Raw genomic sequence first — 20698 nt, forward strand, 5'->3', positions numbered from 1 at the left:
GTGACCACGTGACAGAGACAAGAACTGATATATATATATATATATATAAGGCGCGCAACACCCATTGGAATCAAAGGGCTTCAACCCCCGCCCCCGTCGTGTGTGGCAGCCCGGGCTCAGACAACTCCCGGGCGTGCACACATAACACAAACAAAGGTTACGCCACGCAGGTAAGTATTACTCCTGTTCTTTATTAATGGAGGCTGCAGTCAGGTTAAGGCGGAGAACTGATCAACCTTCGTCTTTCCGCCAGACTCGGATCGGGTTTATAACCCTTAATCATTGGCGTGATGCTCAAACAGCAGGACAACATTGTATGATGAATGTAAACTCTTCCAGACCGCCCCAGTGGGCGTGGCCGGCACTGGCCGCCCCCGTAGCCTTCTGGCTGTCGTAGCTACACATGTGCAGTATTCCTCAAGTGAGTTTGTCTTGGAGTGAACCAGTCAAAGTTCAATAAAACACATACATATACACAGAAATACACACTCCTATATAGCCATGCCCTTCTCTGTGGGTCACACATTTCTGTTACACATACCACCGTTTTCTGTTTGTGCTTCAAAGAGATGAAGCAAACATATGCCAATTCGCTCACCAAAAAAGTTGTGCACCTCAATTCCAAGGTACAGTACCCAAGAACAGACATGGCCCTGCGATGTGCGGGCCTTGACTTCACGTCAGTGCCTGCATGCCGCCATCCTCCATCCCTGGCACTCAGTCTGGCTTCAGAGCCGACAGCTCAGGACAGTCGCAGGAATCAGCCTTCAAGGATCATGTTTCCGGGTCCTATACTGTCGCCCTGCATACATCAAACTCACCCCAGTACTTGGTAAAACGGTGAGCAGCCACATGCAGATATTGCGCACAACATACAACTTGCATAGCTAAGGATCCCTACATTCCCGTAGCGCTTCGAATCTCCCTGTGCAGCTCTTGGACCGAATTTCCAGGCTTCATAACCACACTGAGGTCACTCCCTGACATGCTGCGGACAGTGGAGTGCTAACACGTCATGGCACAGTGTCAGGTCTGCTGCAGAGGAGCGGCCGGAGCAGGCCCACACCGCACTGCTTCTACTCGAATACAACAATAACCAATTCTGCTCCAGGCTCTGACAATTACAACGCCCCTTGGGAAGCGGCGAAGAGTAGAATCCTTATTACAAAATGTGTGCACACCTGGTTCAAATGCGTTCACAGTGGTTGGCAGAGGTAAAGCAGCTCAATGGGTTAGGCGCCAACAGCACAGGCCCTGTGTAACTTGCAGGACACGCATTCAAACCTTAACATAACCAGCTCAACCTTCTGCCTCACAGAGGGATGAAGTGAGCGCCGTTCTACTGGGCAGACCTAGGGTCGGGTGTGAGGGCGCCAGGGGCGCGCACACGTGCACAACCCCTGCCCGAGAGGACGAGGAGCCCCTGCGGTGTGGACCGGCCAGAGGCTAGAAGCGCGTCCACATACCCTAAGCGGCTCGTGCACCGGGCCATCTCCCTTGGGAGGCATTTCAACAACAATAGGTCTCGCTGCGAGACCTAAAAAGGGATCCCCGTTAGGGAGAGAGTCAACTTCAAATCCCTTTATATCGCTCACCAGGCATTCTGGTCTATGGGCCCAGCAATCAACCTATCCCTCATTACTCCCTACCACCCTGCTAGACAGTTGCGCTCAACCCTTGCCACTCTGGCTACAGTTCCCAAAATTAAGAGAACAAGAGCGGGAGGCCGCTCCTTCTCCTATAATGTGGCCAAGATGTGGAATGCTCTTCCCCAACATCTAAGATCCAACCCCGATCACACCTCATTCCGTAAGCAACTGAAAATGTTCCTGTTTAATAAACAGTAGTCGGGTTGATACATCTTAAGTAACCACATTCTCAGCAGCATTCTCAGCGCTTGGACGCCTCAGGGCAGCTCTGTGCGCTATATAAAAATCATTTTCATTTCATTTCATTTCATTTCATTTCATCTTCACATTTTGATGCCCCAGGTATAACCTCATTCTGTTGAGCCTCGTGAAAAAGCTATGTCATTCTACATACATCTTTTGGCCCTAGTTGAGAATCATTTATGAACTGTTCTGTACAGAGACCTTTCAGACGATCTCTTATGTGCTTTGTCATATAGGACTATTTCAAAGTCTAAATTGCCTAATATCATGGTCGGATGGGTAACTTGCGGCCTGTCGAATTCTAATGACTTTTAACAAATATGACAATGTGATCTTAGCAGCTAGGAACCTTGGCTCTTACGATGCTTGGAAAGTAGGCACATTAAATTGCGTTTTGGCACTTTACATTCAACTTTTGCTATTCAACGCCATGGGTTATCTAGACTTTGCGAGAACCATGTCAAGGCAAATTAAATTTATGTTACCAAAAGGTATCTCTCCATCTCAGGGACTCCTTTGCATGCTGTCTAGTATAATGATGATTTGGCTATTCAGATTGGTTTGTAACCCAGATGAAATTACAGACCATCATCTGGATAGTCTTCACCTTGTCTTTTGGAATTCTAAGTGGCAGGATCTGCATTACACATAGTAGTCTGGGCAAAAAGGAAAATGTTACTGGCTTGTAGTGCTGTAGGTTCACCTGCTTTGCACACTCCTGTAATCAGTGTTAAATGTGGACATTGGAAATAGTTTTTCTTCAAAGTATAAGTTTTGCTTTTGAGATAAAGCGTGATAATTTCCCAAACCCAACAATGCACCAGGACAAAGACCCTATCTGAGATTGTTCTTGCGCCTCTCCACCTCCAAATGACTGAAAGTAAATGGAATAAGGTGAAGTAGAACAGTAGATGTCTACAGGTGCATTATGAAATAACTTATTAGTGTATATAATGTAGAACATCTAAGACACAAGCTTGCATCTTGGGAGTTGGTAAGGACCATGAGAGTGTACAGGTTATAAACCAATAATTACAGGTAAGTAACATTTTAAGTTTGTAGCATGTGCAGCTCTAGATCAGACGCTTTGCATAGATGGAAAAGCAGTGCTCTCTCCCAAAGTGGTGGTTTTCAAGCAGATATTTGGAACAATGTTGTAAGGACAGTTTGGCATAACTGGTTGTCAGGAATCCTGGAGCTAGTGCTCTCTGGGGTTCGTGTCCAGTGTTGCAGGGAGGTGGTCACATTTCTCTGACTTCGCAACAGAAATTTGCTGTGGGACGGTCTTGTAGACTGTCAAATGAGGTATTAAGAAATGCCTGGTTTAAATAATTCCCTAACAAATATCTGGCTAAAACCTTCTCAGGAACTCTACATCAGGTAGGCGTTTCGACCCAATTACCCAGAACCTATGAAGGAGAAGCTGTACCTTCACAAAACAGTGAACACAGATTTGGCATGCTTTCAGGCAGAGAATCAAAACACCCAGATTGTATAAGGCTAAAGTCTTTCTTTGGCTTTGATTACTCCTATCTGTGTTGTTTTTTTAACCTTATGAAAATCAACCCTTTGGCAGGCAGTCTGGTTTTTTAAGCAGTATTACATTTGTAAACTGAATACATTGTTCTGAACAACCTCACTTTCTGAATAGAACAGGATAATTAATTTTAATCTATATAACTAAGAGCACTTACCGTTCTCCATTTTTAAAGTTAGGCAGTCCTCAAAATCACTTATTTCACAGGTCGTTGCAGCATGATATTCATTCACTGTAACAATGAATTAAATGTTGATAATGAACAATGAACAAGAGTTCAATGAAGAAGTATTGCTCTTCCCAGATATCTACTTAGTCTATTTAATGTAATAACTCCAGTCAGAGTTTGTCAGAGAAATACCCTGTACATCCGCAGTCAAACTCTACATACCTTCCTAATAGTGACACCAAAATAAAAGACGAACATTAAGTTGTTTACAGTAATTCAAGACACGCTGCTATGTGCCAAGCCCAGGAAAAGCTTAATCTCCCTTAGCTTATTGGCAGCACTTACATCCTCCTCAATAGCTTAATCTTCTAATGTACAATCCACCTTAAAATGCAGCAATGCTACGTATCTGAACACTGCCTCTACTTTGCCTTTTCTGTCCACATTAGCAATATTTAAGTCAATCCACTACTCTGTATAAATCACAATTCAGCCCTCTTTCAGGCTGAACTGTTCACAAAAGAACTGAATAATGTGGTGGAGTAGCTATGCAGATCCTCAATTTGTCATTCTGACTGTCCAAGAGTTTTTCTTTTGGAGGAGACCATTGTACCTGGCATGTCCTTTGACAGGTGGTCTACATGTTTGCTTGTTTACCAACAGAAATGCTAACTTTGTTGTACAACTGGGGTACGTTCTCCAATCAAGGGTGTCCTCCATAACAAAGTTATGTCATGAGAAATAGTTAGTGGGAGTGGATGAATAGTCTGGGTACAGTGTATTTTGCTTGCACTCCAGAGGATATATTGCCAACCTGCTTTCACTGTTTACATCTTTGTAATCAATCATGACTAAGTCATCCAGTATCTCCTGAAAGCATGAGTCGTGTGCGCAAATATTGGTTGGGTACATAAAAAATGTGCTGCCCCTAGTTGGACTATACCTCTATCTTTTTAGCCCATAAGGTTGGCTGGTCTACCCTAAGATACAGTGCTAGTACAAAGAAATCTCCCACCTTACCACGCATGCAATTACAACGCATGCAATTACAACGAGGTTGTTACAACGACCGCGTTGTAACAATGCATGCCATTACTCCACAAGTCGTAACAACAACTTGCTCTGGGGGGGCGCTGAATGTTGGAGTAGTATAATTTACTATTCCAACTACAGTCTGTGAAACAGTAGGGAAGGTGTTGGATTTTAAATCCAACACCTTCTGACTCCTCCGCAAGTCATTGTTCTAACTTACAGAGAAATGGCATGCGTTGCTACAATGCAGTCGTAACGACCGCGTTGTAATTGCATGCGGTGTTAACGATTCGGGGTAAAAGATGTTTACCAGCACAAAGTACTGTCTTCTAGTCCCAGTCCCAAACTGTGCTCCTGCACTACTCTCCTTTACCTCCTTCCTAGACAGAACTGTAGTGCCAAGGGTGTCTGATTATTATATAACTTATATGTAGCATAAACTATTGTCATTATTAACAAATAACGGTGGCCATTGGCATCCACAAAGCTGCATATCTACAAAAAGAGCTAGACTGTCTCCCCACTCTGCCCACATGTCTCGTTCCCATTTAAAAATACCAACTCTGTATTACCTCCTTTTTACATAACACTTCAGAGATAATATCACCTATTTCAGAGGTTTGCAAGATCAGATTATTCTATTCCACAATGCATTGGCTCTCCGTTTATTGAACCTGGAACAGAAACATGAGCTTGCTCTTCCAGTATTCATACAAATGACCTTCTGGTTACACACAGATCTCTGCAATGGTAATTCAAGTAATCTTTATGTGTCGTGCTAGCTTAAGACCGGACATGTTGTCTCTAACAGTTCCAGGAGGGCTAGATTAATGTCAAATTATCAGGATAACTACTGAATATGTAACTAGGACTAGTGAATTTAAATGTATATAGGGATATCCCATGAATCTGGCATATGTCTAGCCCTCGTGCACCTACAGCTAATAACCCTGACATGACATTTCTTTAATCATCTCTACTTGTGATTTTGAAGTTACAACAGGTGATCAAGTGAAATAGGCACATTAAGCAAGTAAAACATTGTGAGTGGCACTACCTCCAATACACGAGGACACTAGGAACAGGGCCCTCTTCCCCTCCTCTAATTGGACCCCACCCCCTAGCTTTCCGCTCATCTCTCCCTCTTGACTCATCTTAGTGTTAGGATGAGTCCTCTATTGTGTGCTCAGGACCAGTGTCTGTCTGTGTGACCTATGTGTCCCGATTTTCCCCAGTCTGGGTTATACCCTCATGCATCTCAGCCGATATCTGGCAATCTTCCTCCACCTTTTAGTCTGTCCACACTTCTCGCATGCATTGTTACTCCGCAAGCACCCATTCTTCTACATTCCTTATTCATTGACTCAGCATGGGGCACACTAGAGATAACCATTTTATAGCCACTCTTCGCAAGCACCAATCCCAGTAGTATTATTCTATATTGCATTTTTCTATTTTAGAGACAAGCAAACAGGTTCAATAGGCAGTGTCTCATGCAGTGCTCAAGTGTTTTAGGAGTGGCTCTCCGGAGTATGTGAAACACCGTTCCCCAGTGTACATGTAAGTGCAGGCAAAGCCATAACATATGCATAAAATCTGCCCCACTTGTACAACATCTACGGCATCTGTCAGACCTGTCCGGTTATATTTTCGTCATTCTCACTGGCGAGAGGTATTCTCTGAGTAGGACTTGAAAATAGGCCAGGTTGCAGCGAGCATTGCTAGAGACTCCCCTGACCAGTGCACACACTCCCTCCCATTCCTTCTCCATTATGGGTTTCGCTATGTATGCCTCCCAATAACATCTCGCTGAGAGCTCTATTGTTTGCTTGTCTTGTTTGAGGGCCGCGTAGTCGGGAAACCAAATATCTGGAACAGCCCACATCCTGAACTGCTGCAGCGTGTGTGACACCTGTGGTGTATTCGGGAAATCCGTCCAGATTTCTCTGGCTGTTTTAGTTAATTTGACAAATTTTGGGAACTGCCCTGGGCCTACCACAAAATATTCTTGAGCTTTCTGAAATGTAATACAAGGGTCTCTTGGGTATAGATCTCCCAACGCTTCATACCCTTCCTCTCTCCACGGGGCCATGGTCATATGTCTGCGATGTCTAAACCCTGATCTAGTATAATGTTTCTTAAGAATTGTAAACAAAGGCAGCTTACTTTTTGGGGTGTTATTTATGGGAACCATTATCCAAAGATATCAGTACAAAACAGGATGATAGGACATTCATTGGTACTCTGTATTTTAGCTCAGACATCTCATTTTAAAATCTGTATCACTGCAGAGAAAGTCATCTCTTCCGGGACAATGTACACTGGGAAATATATTCTCCACATCTGGTACATTTTTTTAAAAGAGGAGTAGATAAAACACAAATCCTACTGTTAACTCCTACCTGCATTAGTTGACAGATCTTCGCAGGTGTCTTCGTCCAATGCTATGAGTCTGAAAAAAAAAAGAAAAACATCTGAGCATGTAGCAGCATACCATCATGATGGCAAAGTTCACCTAACAATCAGTAGATCAGTATCACATTTATCTGATTGAAGTAACCATATGCAGCACACATATGTGTCTCATCTACAATGTTTTTTCAATTTGATTGCAGTTTTTTTATAATAGGGATTTTCAGTGGCTAGAACTGGGCAAAATGTGCTGTAAACAGAAGCAAATTCCATGGAGAATCCTCCTTTCTGGAGAACAGCTTCTGCTTTCATGCTTTCAACAGGAGATGTCCTGCAGCATGCCTGGGACTGTTAATAGTTGCCAGCCTTCTCTACAGTAAAGGCAGTCCACACCACATCTGTTCCGATTGGCTTTTAACAGCCAGTCAAAATACCTCTGGGACCATTTCTAATTAATTGTAATCAGAATAGGTTCAGAGACTGCCAAGAGATGCTGGCGGGCTTATGAGTTGTGGTAAGTTTGTGTCAGCTAATTTGATTGCGAAAAACTGTCCAAGGAAGTGCAGGATACTCGCAGATATTTTGAGTAACTATCACCAGCCAATTAGAATTTTTATAGCAAAGAGGACCTATTTGGACTGGCTGTAAGGGTCAAAGTAATCTTATTGACTCATCCTTACAAACGATCACAATTGGCCCTGAAGTTAAGACCATTCGGATTTCTTAGGGCATTCGTAAGGAAGATAGCCAGCAAAATAGCATTTTGGCCCTCTGACTGTCTCCCAAGAACTAATAGCTAAAAAGGATGAGACGAGGAAAGATCAATTCAAAAGAAAAGACCATTCTTAAAGAGGAATGAATTCCAAATCTGTAGACCCAAAACCAAAAATAGTCTCTTACAGCAATCAAAGTGCTAAAGAACAAGTTACTTACCTTCCGTAACATTGTATCTGGTAGAGACATAGTCCAGCTGCAGATTCCTTAACTTGTGAATTCTCCCCAGGTGTCAGATTGGATCAGCCAATGTTTTCTCAGCAGTACCTCTCCATGCCAAGGGAGGGTCTATAGGGGTGGAGGCACTTGGATCCGTACGATGTCCGCTCCAGGTATGATGTCAGTGGAGCCATATAAGTCCCCTCCAGGGCGTTGTCGTGTTGTTTCTTCTTTTACCACGTTGCACACTGTTTCGAAGTAGCATATCTCTCGCTGTTTTTCAACCTGCTGTGATGAACCTTTCTCGCCTGAAACAGTGTGCAAAATTCCTAGGCCCTCTGGGTTTAAGTCCAGTGGGTCCTGTCCCCCCCAGATGTCGGGTACGTACCCACATGCTTTCTGTATGTGGTGCTTGGGCGAGCATCATGACACCGACGAGTGTGACGTCTGCCAGCGGTTGATGCGGAAGGCGCTGCACGAGCAGTGCATGAAACTCTTGACGGCGCGGTTGTCACAGGCTTCCAGCTCCTCACGGCGTCGGTCATCCTCCCGGTCCAGGGGTTGTTCCCATGAGCGCCACTCTTTACCCCGTGGTCACAGGCATTGGTCCCAGTCTCCCGCTACAACTCATGGTAAGCGAGGTCATAAGAGCAATCTGTGAACCTATTCGGATTACAATCAATTAGAAAGCCAGAAGTACGGCTAAGAAAAGAATTCCGGATCCAGTCTGACGCCCGGGAAGAATTCACACATTAAGGAATCTGCAGCTAGATGTCTCTATCAGATAAGACACCCAGGATGCAGAGTTTCTAACAGGCTTTCAAAAGAAAAGTGCAAGCAGGAACTTTTCACTGGAGTGAAAAATTAAACAAATAAATATATATCTCTCTCCGAGGCAAAACAATGCCCTTAGAGCAATACAAAGGGTCTTGACCTGAATACGCTGATGCACGGGGAGCCAGTGCAACCTTTAGGAGTACCTCTGAAACCAAATCAAATTTCTGTGAGGCAACAATCAGGTTAATAGCCATATTCTGGGTACACTTGAGTCTTTAAATGATGGTGGCGGCAAGGCCTAAGTAGCAATACTTTGCATAATTTGGTACGAACCGGATCCCTGCTCTGACTACAAGTGCTCTAAGATCCTTCCTCAACTCAAACTTCTCATCAAAGAAAAAGCCTAAGATCCTAATCATGAACTAAGAAGAGGGTAAGAGCTCATCCCAAGGGGTCAAGCAGAAGGAGTTCACAGATTATCCAGGAAGAGAATCAGCACCTCCGTCTTAATGGGATGGAGGTCCAGGAGGTTGGTACTCATCCAAGCCTTGATTACAGACAGGTATGCTGGGGAAGACGCCTGGAACTCAGAAGGGGGTCTACTGAATCCAAGGATCAGATGGGTGTTGTCATTGTAAGACACTCGAGTATGTGCTCGTGCACAGCCTCTGGTTTTAACTGCCGAAAATAAAGGTAGCTATAACTTGATGTTCTCCTGGGGTATCGCTCATTGATCCAGAGCGTAATTTATAAACTAAAATCGATAGTTCAAACCACATTGGGTTGAATCACCCTGTGCACAATCTGAACCTCTATGTGATAGAGGGTTTAAAATGTATGTGATCTGTTGAAAAAAACGGTAGTCGATGTTTTTAATCCAATATGTTTTCTTTATATATAATAACTTCAATTCAATCCATTAATATGTAGTGTTCATATCTCATCAAGATCCTTTTACATTTCCAAAATCCAATGCATTTCGGGCGGGGTGCCCTTCGTCAGGGATCACTCTAAAGTTAAGCAAAAATGCCATGAAGTATCCAAGGGACCATAATGCCTTTCATGAAATGTGATATTGACTAGGTAATCAAAACATACAATCTTGTTCAACGTCTAATGAATGTAAAAGGCACATAGCAAAACGAAATGTAGACCGCTATATAACTAAAAAAACGCCTAATGAGATCAAGAACTGGCAAATCAATTTTTAATCAGGCGGTGCTGAGAAAGCTTGGTAGCCATGTGAGGGTGAAAGTACAAGCAGTGTTGCAATGTTTAAATGGCTGGCAGTCAAAACGCGATTGTAACGTGAATGTTAGTTGGACGGTGTAGTCGGATGGCGCTGAGAAATCCCGGTAGCCATGTGAAGATAAAAGTACAAGCGGTGTGAAAGCCGGTAATCAGAACGCAACTGTAGCGTTATGAACATATCGCGAGTTTGTGGTAAAAACGAATGGAACATGGTGTGGAGGAGAAATAAAATAAGAAGTGATCAACTTGCTCTGGTTCGTGAGATGAAAGTAACTAGATCTGGTGGAATAGCGAAGCATACTCAGCAGTGTTGCAGCGACAGTTAAGACATATACATACGATATACGAAGCGTGCTCACGTGCGTTAAGTGATAGTGACACACTCTAATGATAGAGTGAAGCGTGCTTAGCAGTGTCATAGCGGCAGCAAAAATATACACAAATGGTACACAAACAATATCAAAACGATTGTGCAGCACTGGCATATGCCAATATTTTCATCAATCATTTTGAAGAGGAGAACATATGGCCCAAGGAAAACTCACATCAAATTATACGTAAGGTTCATTGATGACATTTTCCTTTTATGGACTGGATCAGATACCCTATTGAAGACAGCCTTGAACGAACGAAATCTTATCAATGACAGAATCCAATTCAATCCAATTCACCTTTGACACTCAAGTGGAACACAGGGCTCGACAAATGTACTCGCCCGCTCGCAAATAAGAGTGAATTTTGTGCAGGTCGAGTCAGTTTCAAGGCCTACTTGACCGGCCTGGCGAGTGCCTCTTCTAGGTGCAGTAGCATATGGAAGGCTCTAGGTGGCAGCATTGTGGATCATGCACGCGGGTGCGGTGCGCCGTGGAAGGCTTTAGGGGGCATCATGCACATCACGCGGGTGCGGTGCGCCGTGGAAGGCTTTAGGGGGCATCATGCACATGTATTGTTTGGGTGCCAGGGCCGTCAATCATGTAGCGCGCGAAAGCGCTACCAATGACGGCCCTGGCCTGCCCCCACGCTGTGCTGCTTAAAGTGCAGCAGTGACGTAGCACGCCACCACGCGCTCTCCTCGGTGGAGTCGGGACTCGGGACATAGTGCAGAGCGATTTGGCAGAGGTGAGTCAGTTTTTACATTAAATTTCATTTAGGCCGACCGCAAAACTTATCACAGTGAGCAGTAGTGTCTTTTTGATTTCGCTGAGCTATTGTTATTGCGCCGCTGCCTGTGTTGTGTGCGAATTCAGTCCGTGAGTGTGATTTATTAATGTAAGCAGCATAGCTTATGGATATCATATCAAACCTTGTCTACTTTTATTTTCTTTTGTCTAGGGAACAAAAAAACCTTGTTTTCTATTTCGGAGAATTGGAAACCCTTCCTTTGCTACTTCAGACTGGGATGTTATTCCTGTATCATTATTCTACAATTCCTCTTTGACAATTGGAAAGGGGGCTCATTATTACTTGTCCCATTGTCAATCGCATTGTTTTCGCCAGCCCCTCTCCTGTCCTACAGCCCTCAATCAATATATCAATGTACTACTGTGGTGAACAGTACCTGTAAATTCGTTTTTCATAATTTTCTTTGCTAGTCTGCTAGTTTCTACTACCCCTGTGTTACTCTTATTTGGACTTCAATCGGGTATATCGGGTGCGAGATTAAATAGAAGTATCCTCCTTACCCTTGCTATTACTGTCGGAGGCAGTACAGTTCAAGGAATAATACTGACACTAATGAATATACGGTTACTGCTGTCAATAAGTATATATGCACTATGGAATGAACCTTGTTTATTGTGGATTGGAGAAAAGGTGGAAGTCTCCTCTAGTGCACCAGCATCATCGACACAATCCTCCCTGACCCCTACTGGAGGCACTTACAGTACATATTGTTTCTGCAGTTCATGGTCTATGGCGGGTCTCACTGGGCTCTAAATATTTGTATGGGCCCCTTGTAGTGGAGATTTCTTGCATGTTTCATGGAGCAGCATGGATATTCCGTCCTGGCTCATTACTGGGTTATTTTTCAGATTAGCCCTTTTGTTGTTTTAATATCCTAGATGCAAATATGATATCTGAATTATGTTTGAGCACATTTTCTTCCAAGTTGGCAACCTATCCGTTGACACAAGAATGAGCAAAAGGGGACGTGGCGGTCCACCCCAGTGACAGGCTATCTGTGACGCAGTAATCACACAGGCTGCCTCACGGAGCCTGACACAGCACAGTCCGTTGAGCATGTAACAGTTGGCTAATCATTGTGTGACTCATGTTCTCCAGATGCTCATTATTCCGATCATAATACCCTTGTACAAGGTTTACCTGCAACTTTGCATTAGCTTTCATTTGGTTTTACTTGGGTAATTGGGTAGCAGCCTTTCTATCAAATCTGCAGTTTTTCATTGTCCACCGGCAGGAGAAATAGTGTTTTTCTGGAGTAGAAAGTTGTTTGATATAGAATTGTGTTTGAGTTGAAAAGGAATGTAAATGAATCTGTAAAGCGTTATGTGTAAATTGGCATTATGCTGCATATTGTGGAAGCAACGAATTAGAATGACATGCTGTACTAAGTAGAACAGTAGTTGCACACTGTCAAGCGTCCTATCACTGTGTAGAGCAAAAAAACACTTTTTGGTGGATGCACAATCATGTTCTGAAAACATGTAATTGGCTCCCAACATGTGGGCAGAGCGAAACTCGACTAATGCTCACTGTAATTGCCTGGTGACAGCTACATTGTCAAGCCAGAGACCATGTGCAAATATTTGTTTGCAGGTCGGACTGTCTGTGCTGTGCCCTCTCACTGTTTAAAAAAGGTTTGCTTGCCTTGGCCGGATGAAGCGCAATGACGTCACGTGGAGAGTTTGATTTGGCTGTGTTGCACCGTAGGGTTACTTGCACTTTTATAAACATCGGAACTCAGTTATTATCTGAAGGTAATGGAAATTAAATGTCTTCAGAGTTTATACTGCTATGCAAGTTGCATTAGAACAATGTTTACTACGCTGGTGTACTTTATTTGTATGTTTCTTCACCTTCATTGCTTGATTTTGCTCACAAGACAGTGTCACCATCACCTAAGGAGCGGATTGTGCAGATTGTGTGACCACTAATTACCACCCAGTTTCCCCCCAAAAATGCAAGTTTAGGCCCAGAGTTAGGCTTTGGGAGGGGAAGCGTCAGGCAGACCTTTAGTTTTACTGAACAGGTATAACCCAACTCCCCCATTAGAACCCGCAATACTCAAGAGCAGACTAGTGAGTCTCAATTAGTGAGTTATTTCAGAAGCTGACCTGGTGTTGCACATCGTTCAGTTCCATTGATTAGAGGCTGAGCGCATTCCAAATTGGGGTGCTTTTGTGCGAACCTGAGAGTGCCACACAGTGAGTTACAGATCTGATCAGATGCAGTTAAAAATGTATATTTGGAACCATCATTAATTAATTATTGAAAGCAAATGTATATTAACCCAGTATTGTAGTTTGTACAAACTTCAAGTTATAATATTTTTAAATTAGTTACAGTGAGTTATTGTTTTTGATTCTAACTCAAAGCGGACAGAAGCAGTGAGTCAGTGCTGGCTAAATAACTAGTGAGGACAAGGCAGACAACAGGCAGAGAGTGCAATGGCAGACATCAGGTTGTGGTTGGCCGGAAAAACCACTGGAGCTAATACTCCAATGAATAATGCAGGAGAGAGTTCAGCAGTTGGGAAAAGGAAGTCATTAGAAGAAATCCACCAAAAGCAGAGGGAGTATGATCAAAAAAAAGACAGAGAGTTGTACAACAGAAATGGCTTGAAGATTTCAAGTGGGCAGTGATTGAAGAACAGGAAATTAACGGAGCTGCTGCTGACCTAGTTGAGCCCAGTTTTAAAAAATCTCAAGTTTTGTATTGTGGAGTTTGCAGGAAATTTCCTCATCTCGCAGATACTAAGTCTTCCCTATATGTTGGTGTGACAGAAAAATTCAAAAGGGAGACGTTGGAATGGCACCACAAGAGCAAATTGCATGAAAAATGCATGTTACATGAAGCTGCAATTCAAAAGCCACAGGAGACCTGCATAGCCAAATCAATCACAAAAATGCATGAAAAAAATATCCGGCACATTTTATTTATTACAGCCTATTATATTGCAAAACAAGGTGAGGCTTTTATTAAGTTTCCAAAACTCTGCTCACTGCAGAAAAAGAACAATCCTGAGTGGAATTTCGAAAATTATATGACTGATCATGCATGCCGTAACTTTGTAATAGCAATTTCCGAGACCCTAAAAATGACAATTCGATCCCAAATAGCAAATGCTAGGTTCATCAGTGTTCTGTCAGATGGGTCAACTGACAATGGAATTCAGGAACAGGAACTTATTTATGTACGATTCGTTTGTGAAGGCACCCTTGTTACCCATCTGTGTGACATTGTCAGCATGAAAAACTCCACTGCGTCCGGAGTGAGAAATGCTATTATGGTTGGCCTGGAAAGCATGGGCATATCTCTGGATATTCTGAGCCAGAAATGCATTGGTCTGAATACAGATGGAGCTGCTGTGAACTTCGGTACTAAATCTGGTGCTGTGAAGCAGCTACTGGACGAAGTCTCCAAGCATCAAGGATGGGACAATTGCAATCACATTGCAGTTGTGCACTGTGTAGCTCACAATCTAGAGCTTGCTGTGTGTGATGTTAAAAAAAAGAGTTCATACATATCCAAATTTGAAGAGGTGCTCAAAGGATGTTTCAAACTATATTATTATTCACCTAAGCGGAGAAGGGAACTTAAAGAGATAGCTGATAATCTGGAAGAGCAGTTACAACATTTTGGTGGCTTGCAGCAAATCAGATGGGTAGCAAGTCAGCACAGGGCAGTAACAGCGCTTAAGACAAACTGGGAAGCTACAGTACTTCATCTTGAGCACCTTGCTACTGGTACTGATGAATATTCAAACAAAGCCAAAGGATTGCTTCATGACATGAAATCGGAGAAGTTTCTTTATTTCTTGCACTTCATGATAGACTTCACAGAGCTGCTTCAGCAAGTGTCTAAGGCATTTCAACAAGAAGATACTCTTATTTCTGAAGTTGCAAGAAGAATCGAGGTGCTCCAACAGAAGCTAATACTGCTGAAAACAAAGCCAGGAAAAGCACTAACACAATTTCAATTGCTTTTTAAAGATGGAAATTTCGCAGGGGTCCCGTTACTAACACAGGCAAAGCCTGCTAGAAAAGGCAGCTCTAATAAAATAGTGTCAAGGAAGACACTATTGAGTTAATAGAGAATTCTTTCTTTTATGAGTGACCGCTTTCTGAAGCACATCTCAGGCAAGCCGCATTCTTTGTTTAACATTTTTGATTTTACTTTGTGGCCAGACTCTGTTGAAAAGATTAGAGTTTTTGGGGATCAAGAATTTGAGGACCTTGTACAGTACTACAAAAAGGTACTTACTGATGAAGAAATTCAGTCTGCCCCTAGAGAGTGGCTAGATTTTAAACTGTACGTCTTTCATCGGAGGATGTCGCATAAGCCTGTATCCCTCTTCACTCAGCTGTTGAAAAAACGCCCAGAAGAAGTTAAAAATGTCCTTCCAATTTTAGAAATCATTCTTTCCATCAGTCCAACAACAGCAATATGTGAACGGGGCTTTAGCAGCATGAACCGAATAAAAAATGAGCTCCGTACGTCCCTTAAAAGATACACCATGTCTGCTTTAATGCGAATCCAAGTAGATGGGCCGGAGTTAGACACTTTTGATCCAAACCCAGCCGTTTTGCATTGGCTTTCACAAAATCCAGGAACAAGACATATTATGGGCCACAAACATCCTTGTCAAAACAACACTGTTGTTACTGACTCAGAAGATAGCGACTCAGTTTAATGCTACTCTGTTCAAATCAGCACCATTTTCCTTAACAACTGTGCATTTTTGTATTTTACCATTCACTGGTGTCTGTCAATACTTCTGACAATTTGCCATGGTGGCAGCTGTTTGTCTCCTTTCGAGACACTGACTCCCAGTCACAGACCTGTGTTGAATCCATCATCGTTCTTTAGTTCACTGATCGCCACCCCAGTTCAGGACTGGCTATGCAAATCAGTCTTGACCAATTTATTAAATAAAACTTCTGACAATTTGCCATGGAGCTGTTTGTCTCCTTTCGAGACACTGACTCCCAGTCACAGACCTGGGTTGAATCCATCATCGTTCTTTAGCTCACTGTTCCCCACCCCAGTTCAGGACTGGCTATATGGAAATTAGTCTTGATGGCCCATGTGCCTCATTGGAACAGTCCAGCCAGAACTGCCAAGCCATGGACTCCTGACCCGGCCCTTGGCACTTTTTTTCATACAAATTAAACACTGCCACAGCTACAGCAATGTAAATGAAACTTTGAGGACTTGGCAGCATAAACGGATTACAAAATGGGCTACATTCATCTGCCTCAAAGCTGACGGAGCGCTAATGCTGTATTTTGAAAGAACAAGCACTGACTCTGGCCATAAAGTTATTTCAAAGGGAAGGACAGAAGGCAGCGATCTGAAGAACGCAAACCTTAGCTCAGTCTGAGCATCAGCTTCCTCACTACAAGTAAGTGCCAGCCTGATATGTTGTTTACATGTTAAAGTTTATAAGGTATTTTTTTGCCATGTATGTTCGCAGAAACCTTCCCCACAGCACTTTGATACACACATAGGGAGGTAAATGGATGAAATTTGCCGTTTATTTGGGTGGCCAACGTTTTCCTGGGTTGTTGGCGCTGCAAATGTTTTGAAAAAAGTCCATATGCGATTAATTGTGGTTCGAATGCATTGCTGTTAGGTCGAGTAGAAAAGTCTACTCACTCGACCTGCAGGTCAAGTGAGATTTTTTAGATTTGTCGAGCCCTGGAACATATCACATTTTTGGATGTGCAGATCTCCAGAACATCCTATGGTTTTGAAACAGATATTTTCAGAAAACAAACAGACAGGAATATTATTCTTCATTACAATAGTTTTCATCAGCAGCCACTTAAAGATCACCTACCATATTCACAGCTACTACGGATCAAACGAATTGTATCTAATCCAACCAGACTCATAAAACAGACAACAGAGATGTTTTCACGCTTCACTGAGCGAGGATATCCCAAAGCGATTATAGATCGGGCACAACAAAGATGTCAAACTAAAACGCAAGAGGAATTGTTGAGAACAACACCAAAATCTACCCAAAACTGCATGGTAGTAATGTCTAAATTTTCTGCACTTAAGTCATGTGTATAAAAACATAATCAAAAAACATTGGGCGATCTTAAGCATGGAACCAGATTTAAAAAATGTGTTTGCACAACAACCTATCTTTGCTTACAGAGAAGAAAATTTGGGAGAAATTTTGAAAAATACTGGAAGTAAACCACAAAACATCCTACTCAAAGGGACTCAAGCATGCCACAATTGTAATAATTGCAACATCATCCTTCCAGGAACCAAGATGACACACCCTAGGAAAGGTACTCTCATCAACTTGAAAGTCACGGAGACATGTGATTCAAAGTATTTAATCTACCTCTTAAAGTGCCCTTGTGGCATGGATATACGTAGGAAAGACTGAGAGAAAAATTAAGACAAAGCTGAATGAACACAAAAGTAACATTCATAACAAGAACATCAAGTCCACAGTAGCTTGTCATTACAATGAACATAGACACAAAACATCAGTCAATTTAAAATTCATCGACAAGATAGAAGGGAGAAACAATGCCAACTTCTTACTCCAAAGAGAGAACCTATGGATCTGCAAATTGGGTGCTCTCAGACCGCACGAAATGAATGACAGGATGGAGTTTCAATGTTATCTATAAACATTGAGTCTGAATTCACCCATGTACTTCATTTTTTTAATGTACAACTTCTTGACATTTTCTCATAAAACTACGAGGATGAACTCTGCATTCACCCTCATTTTTTTACCTTTTCATTTTTACCAGTTTTGTATCCACACTCGGTGTGACCCACCCATGATTCACGTTTTCATTAATTTTTAATTTTTCTTCTAGACTTCATAGCTTACATAAAGAGACTTTTGTATATCCAAGGGTATCTTCGATTTAGACACATTGATTTGGTTCTCCTTTTGACCACAGCAGCATGTACTGTTTTTTCATTCTTATAATTTTTTCATCTTCAAGATTGCCAACTCGCCCGATGTTTAACTTTGCACGACTTCAGTTCCTTTTACATAACACCAGCAGTTAGGTTTGGAATCATTGTGTTTCATTCCTCTCTATACTTTGGTTTTGTTATGATAACATTCATATATATATTTATCTTGTGTTTCATTTCAGTATTCTCCATGTAACATGCATTCTCATTGATATTTTGTTTTTTCCACACTGATAATTCACATATGACTATATTCAAGATGGCCGACATGCGCCACATCCAGTAGAGTCCGAATTTTATGCTCACTAACCAGTATGAGACTTCCTAAATACGTCCCACTAATGGCTGACGCTGTTTCCAGCTTCGACTAGGAAGCGAATACTTGATTACACCTTTGACTAACTCAGGCTAGTCTACTCATCGAGTAAGTTCTCGTTTAATTCAACTTAAGTAAATCACCTGGTTAGTTTCTTAATAATTCACTGGATATCTTGTCACCATCTACTGGTTCACTTTGACCTTGCCGTCTATTTAATAACTGAGTTTTAAATAATTTGTGATATCATTTGTGTATGTTTTTGCTGCCGCTATAACACTGCTAAGCACGCTTCACTCTATCATTAGAGTTTGTCACTTTCACTTAACGCACATGAGCACGCTACGTATATCATATGTGTATGTCATAACTGTCGCCGCAACACTGTTGAGTATGCTCCGCTTTTCCACCAGATCTAGTTACTTTCATCTGACGCACCAGAGCACGTTGATCACTTATTTATTTTTTCCTCCACAACACGTTCCGTTCGTTTTTACCACCAACCCACGATATGTTCATAACGCTACAGTTGCGTTCTGATTACCGGTCATTTAAATATTATCACACCGCTTGTACTTTCCTCTTCACATGGCTACCGGATTTCTCAGCACCGTCCGACTAATATTCATGTTACAATTGTGTTTTGACTACCGGCCATTTAAACATTGCAACACTGCTTGTACTTTCACCCTAACATGGCTACTGGGCTTTCTCAGCACCGCCTGACTAACAATTGATTTGTCAGTTCCTGATCACATAAGGTGGTTTTTTTTGTTATATAGCATTCTACATTTTGTTTTGCTATGTGCCTTGTACATTCATTAGACGTTGAACAAGATTGTATGTTTTGATTACCTAGTCAACATCACATTTCATGAATGGCATTATGGTTTCTTCGATACTTCACAGCATTTTTAGCTTAACTTAGAGTGATCCCTGATGAAGGGCACTCCTCCCGAAATGCATTGGATTTTGGAAATGTAAAAGGATCTTGATGATTGCCTTTGAACACTGCATATTAATGGATTGAATTGAGGTTATTATATATAAAGAAAACATATTGGATTTAAAACATTGACTACTGTTTTTTTCAACAGATCACATACATTTGAGACTGAAAAGGATTGAAACTACTTAGTGGAAAAGAGGAACCTTTGCCAAAGAAGAAACAGCTGAAGAGACTGAAGGAAAGGACTTACCCTTGCTGTGTGTTCTAGGGCTGGCCTGCAGTTTGCTGATTTAACCAAGGAAAGGCTAAGGGACTTTGCTGTAGGCTGTGTCCCCCTGCTTGAAAGGACTGTGCTGTGTGCTGTTTTCTGAAGTAACCTGTACCCAATGGCCTGAGAAGAGCTGGCTCCCTGTTGTGGAAACTCAGGAACATAAAGGTTTCCAAGGGTGTCTCAGTGACGCTGTGTGCTTGTGCTTTTTGCAGCCTGAGACCCTCGTAAGAATTGGCCTGTGATTGTGGAAACCTGGAGTCCAAGTGAGTCTCAGCAATGCCGTGTGCTTTGTGCAGCCTGAGACCTTCATGAGGATTGTCCTGTGATCATGTGCACCCGGAGTCCAAGTGAGTCCCAGCGACGCTGTGTGCATGTGCTTTGTGCAGCCTGAGACCTTTGTGAGAATTTGCCCCGTGACTGTGTGTCCCAGAGCAGTTGTGCGTTCTGAGTTGATCGGCAGCGTGACCAGAAATGCTGCGATCGTCATTGCCATCAGCCTGGACCGGCATCCCCAGAGGAGCTGTGAGGATTCACCGCCGCTGGCCAGAGGCTGCCTTTGCCAAGGGGAGACCTCGAACTATCACGTAGGAGGTCCATGTTCCACTGCCTAAGATCAACATAGACGCATTGGAGGCCCAAGCCGTGAGGAGAGGCGAGTGAGATCGTACCCCCGGGTAACACTCAGCGAGCATGCGTGTGTCCCGCCTGGGGTGGGGTGCGGGCTACGAGAGAAACGCTCTCTGCCTCTTCCATCTATGCAGCGCAAGCCTCTGCTCAAGTTCGTATAGCAGCCCGTACTTGCCAAGGAGTGGCAGTACCGGGGCCGGAGTGTGAAGCTGCACTTTGTTTTACACCACAACAAAAGCTAATAAAATGTACTCCGGCATTGTGATCGGTGCCGGAGTACATTATTGTTAGCAGTACGAACTGCCTGATTTTTGCAATACACATTGCATTATTTTTGCATTATGAACTGCCTGATTGTTGCATTACGCATTGCATGCTTTTTGCATTACGAAC

General features: G+C 42.7%; 1 protein-coding gene across 2 annotated transcripts in view; it reads right to left on the reverse strand.

The window, feature by feature from the left end:
• Positions 1 to 20698, reverse strand: part of ICA1L (islet cell autoantigen 1 like) — a 455070-nt gene that overhangs the window by 137818 nt on the left and 296554 nt on the right. The window contains exons 9-10 of one of the 2 annotated variants that reach the window (XM_086955268.1): positions 7033 to 7082; positions 3587 to 3661 (exon numbers count right to left, since the gene is read on the reverse strand). In XM_086955268.1, coding sequence (XP_086811394.1) covers positions 3587 to 3661; positions 7033 to 7082 — 125 coding nt within the window. The remainder of the gene's footprint in view (positions 1 to 3586; positions 3662 to 7032; positions 7083 to 20698) is intronic. The other variant, XM_086955269.1, reaches the window with a different exon arrangement.

Source organism: Lissotriton vulgaris, chromosome 2_1 (genome assembly GCF_964263255.1).
Source record: "Lissotriton vulgaris chromosome 2_1, aLisVul1.2, whole genome shotgun sequence".
Taxonomy (NCBI): Eukaryota; Metazoa; Chordata; class Amphibia; order Caudata; family Salamandridae; genus Lissotriton; species Lissotriton vulgaris.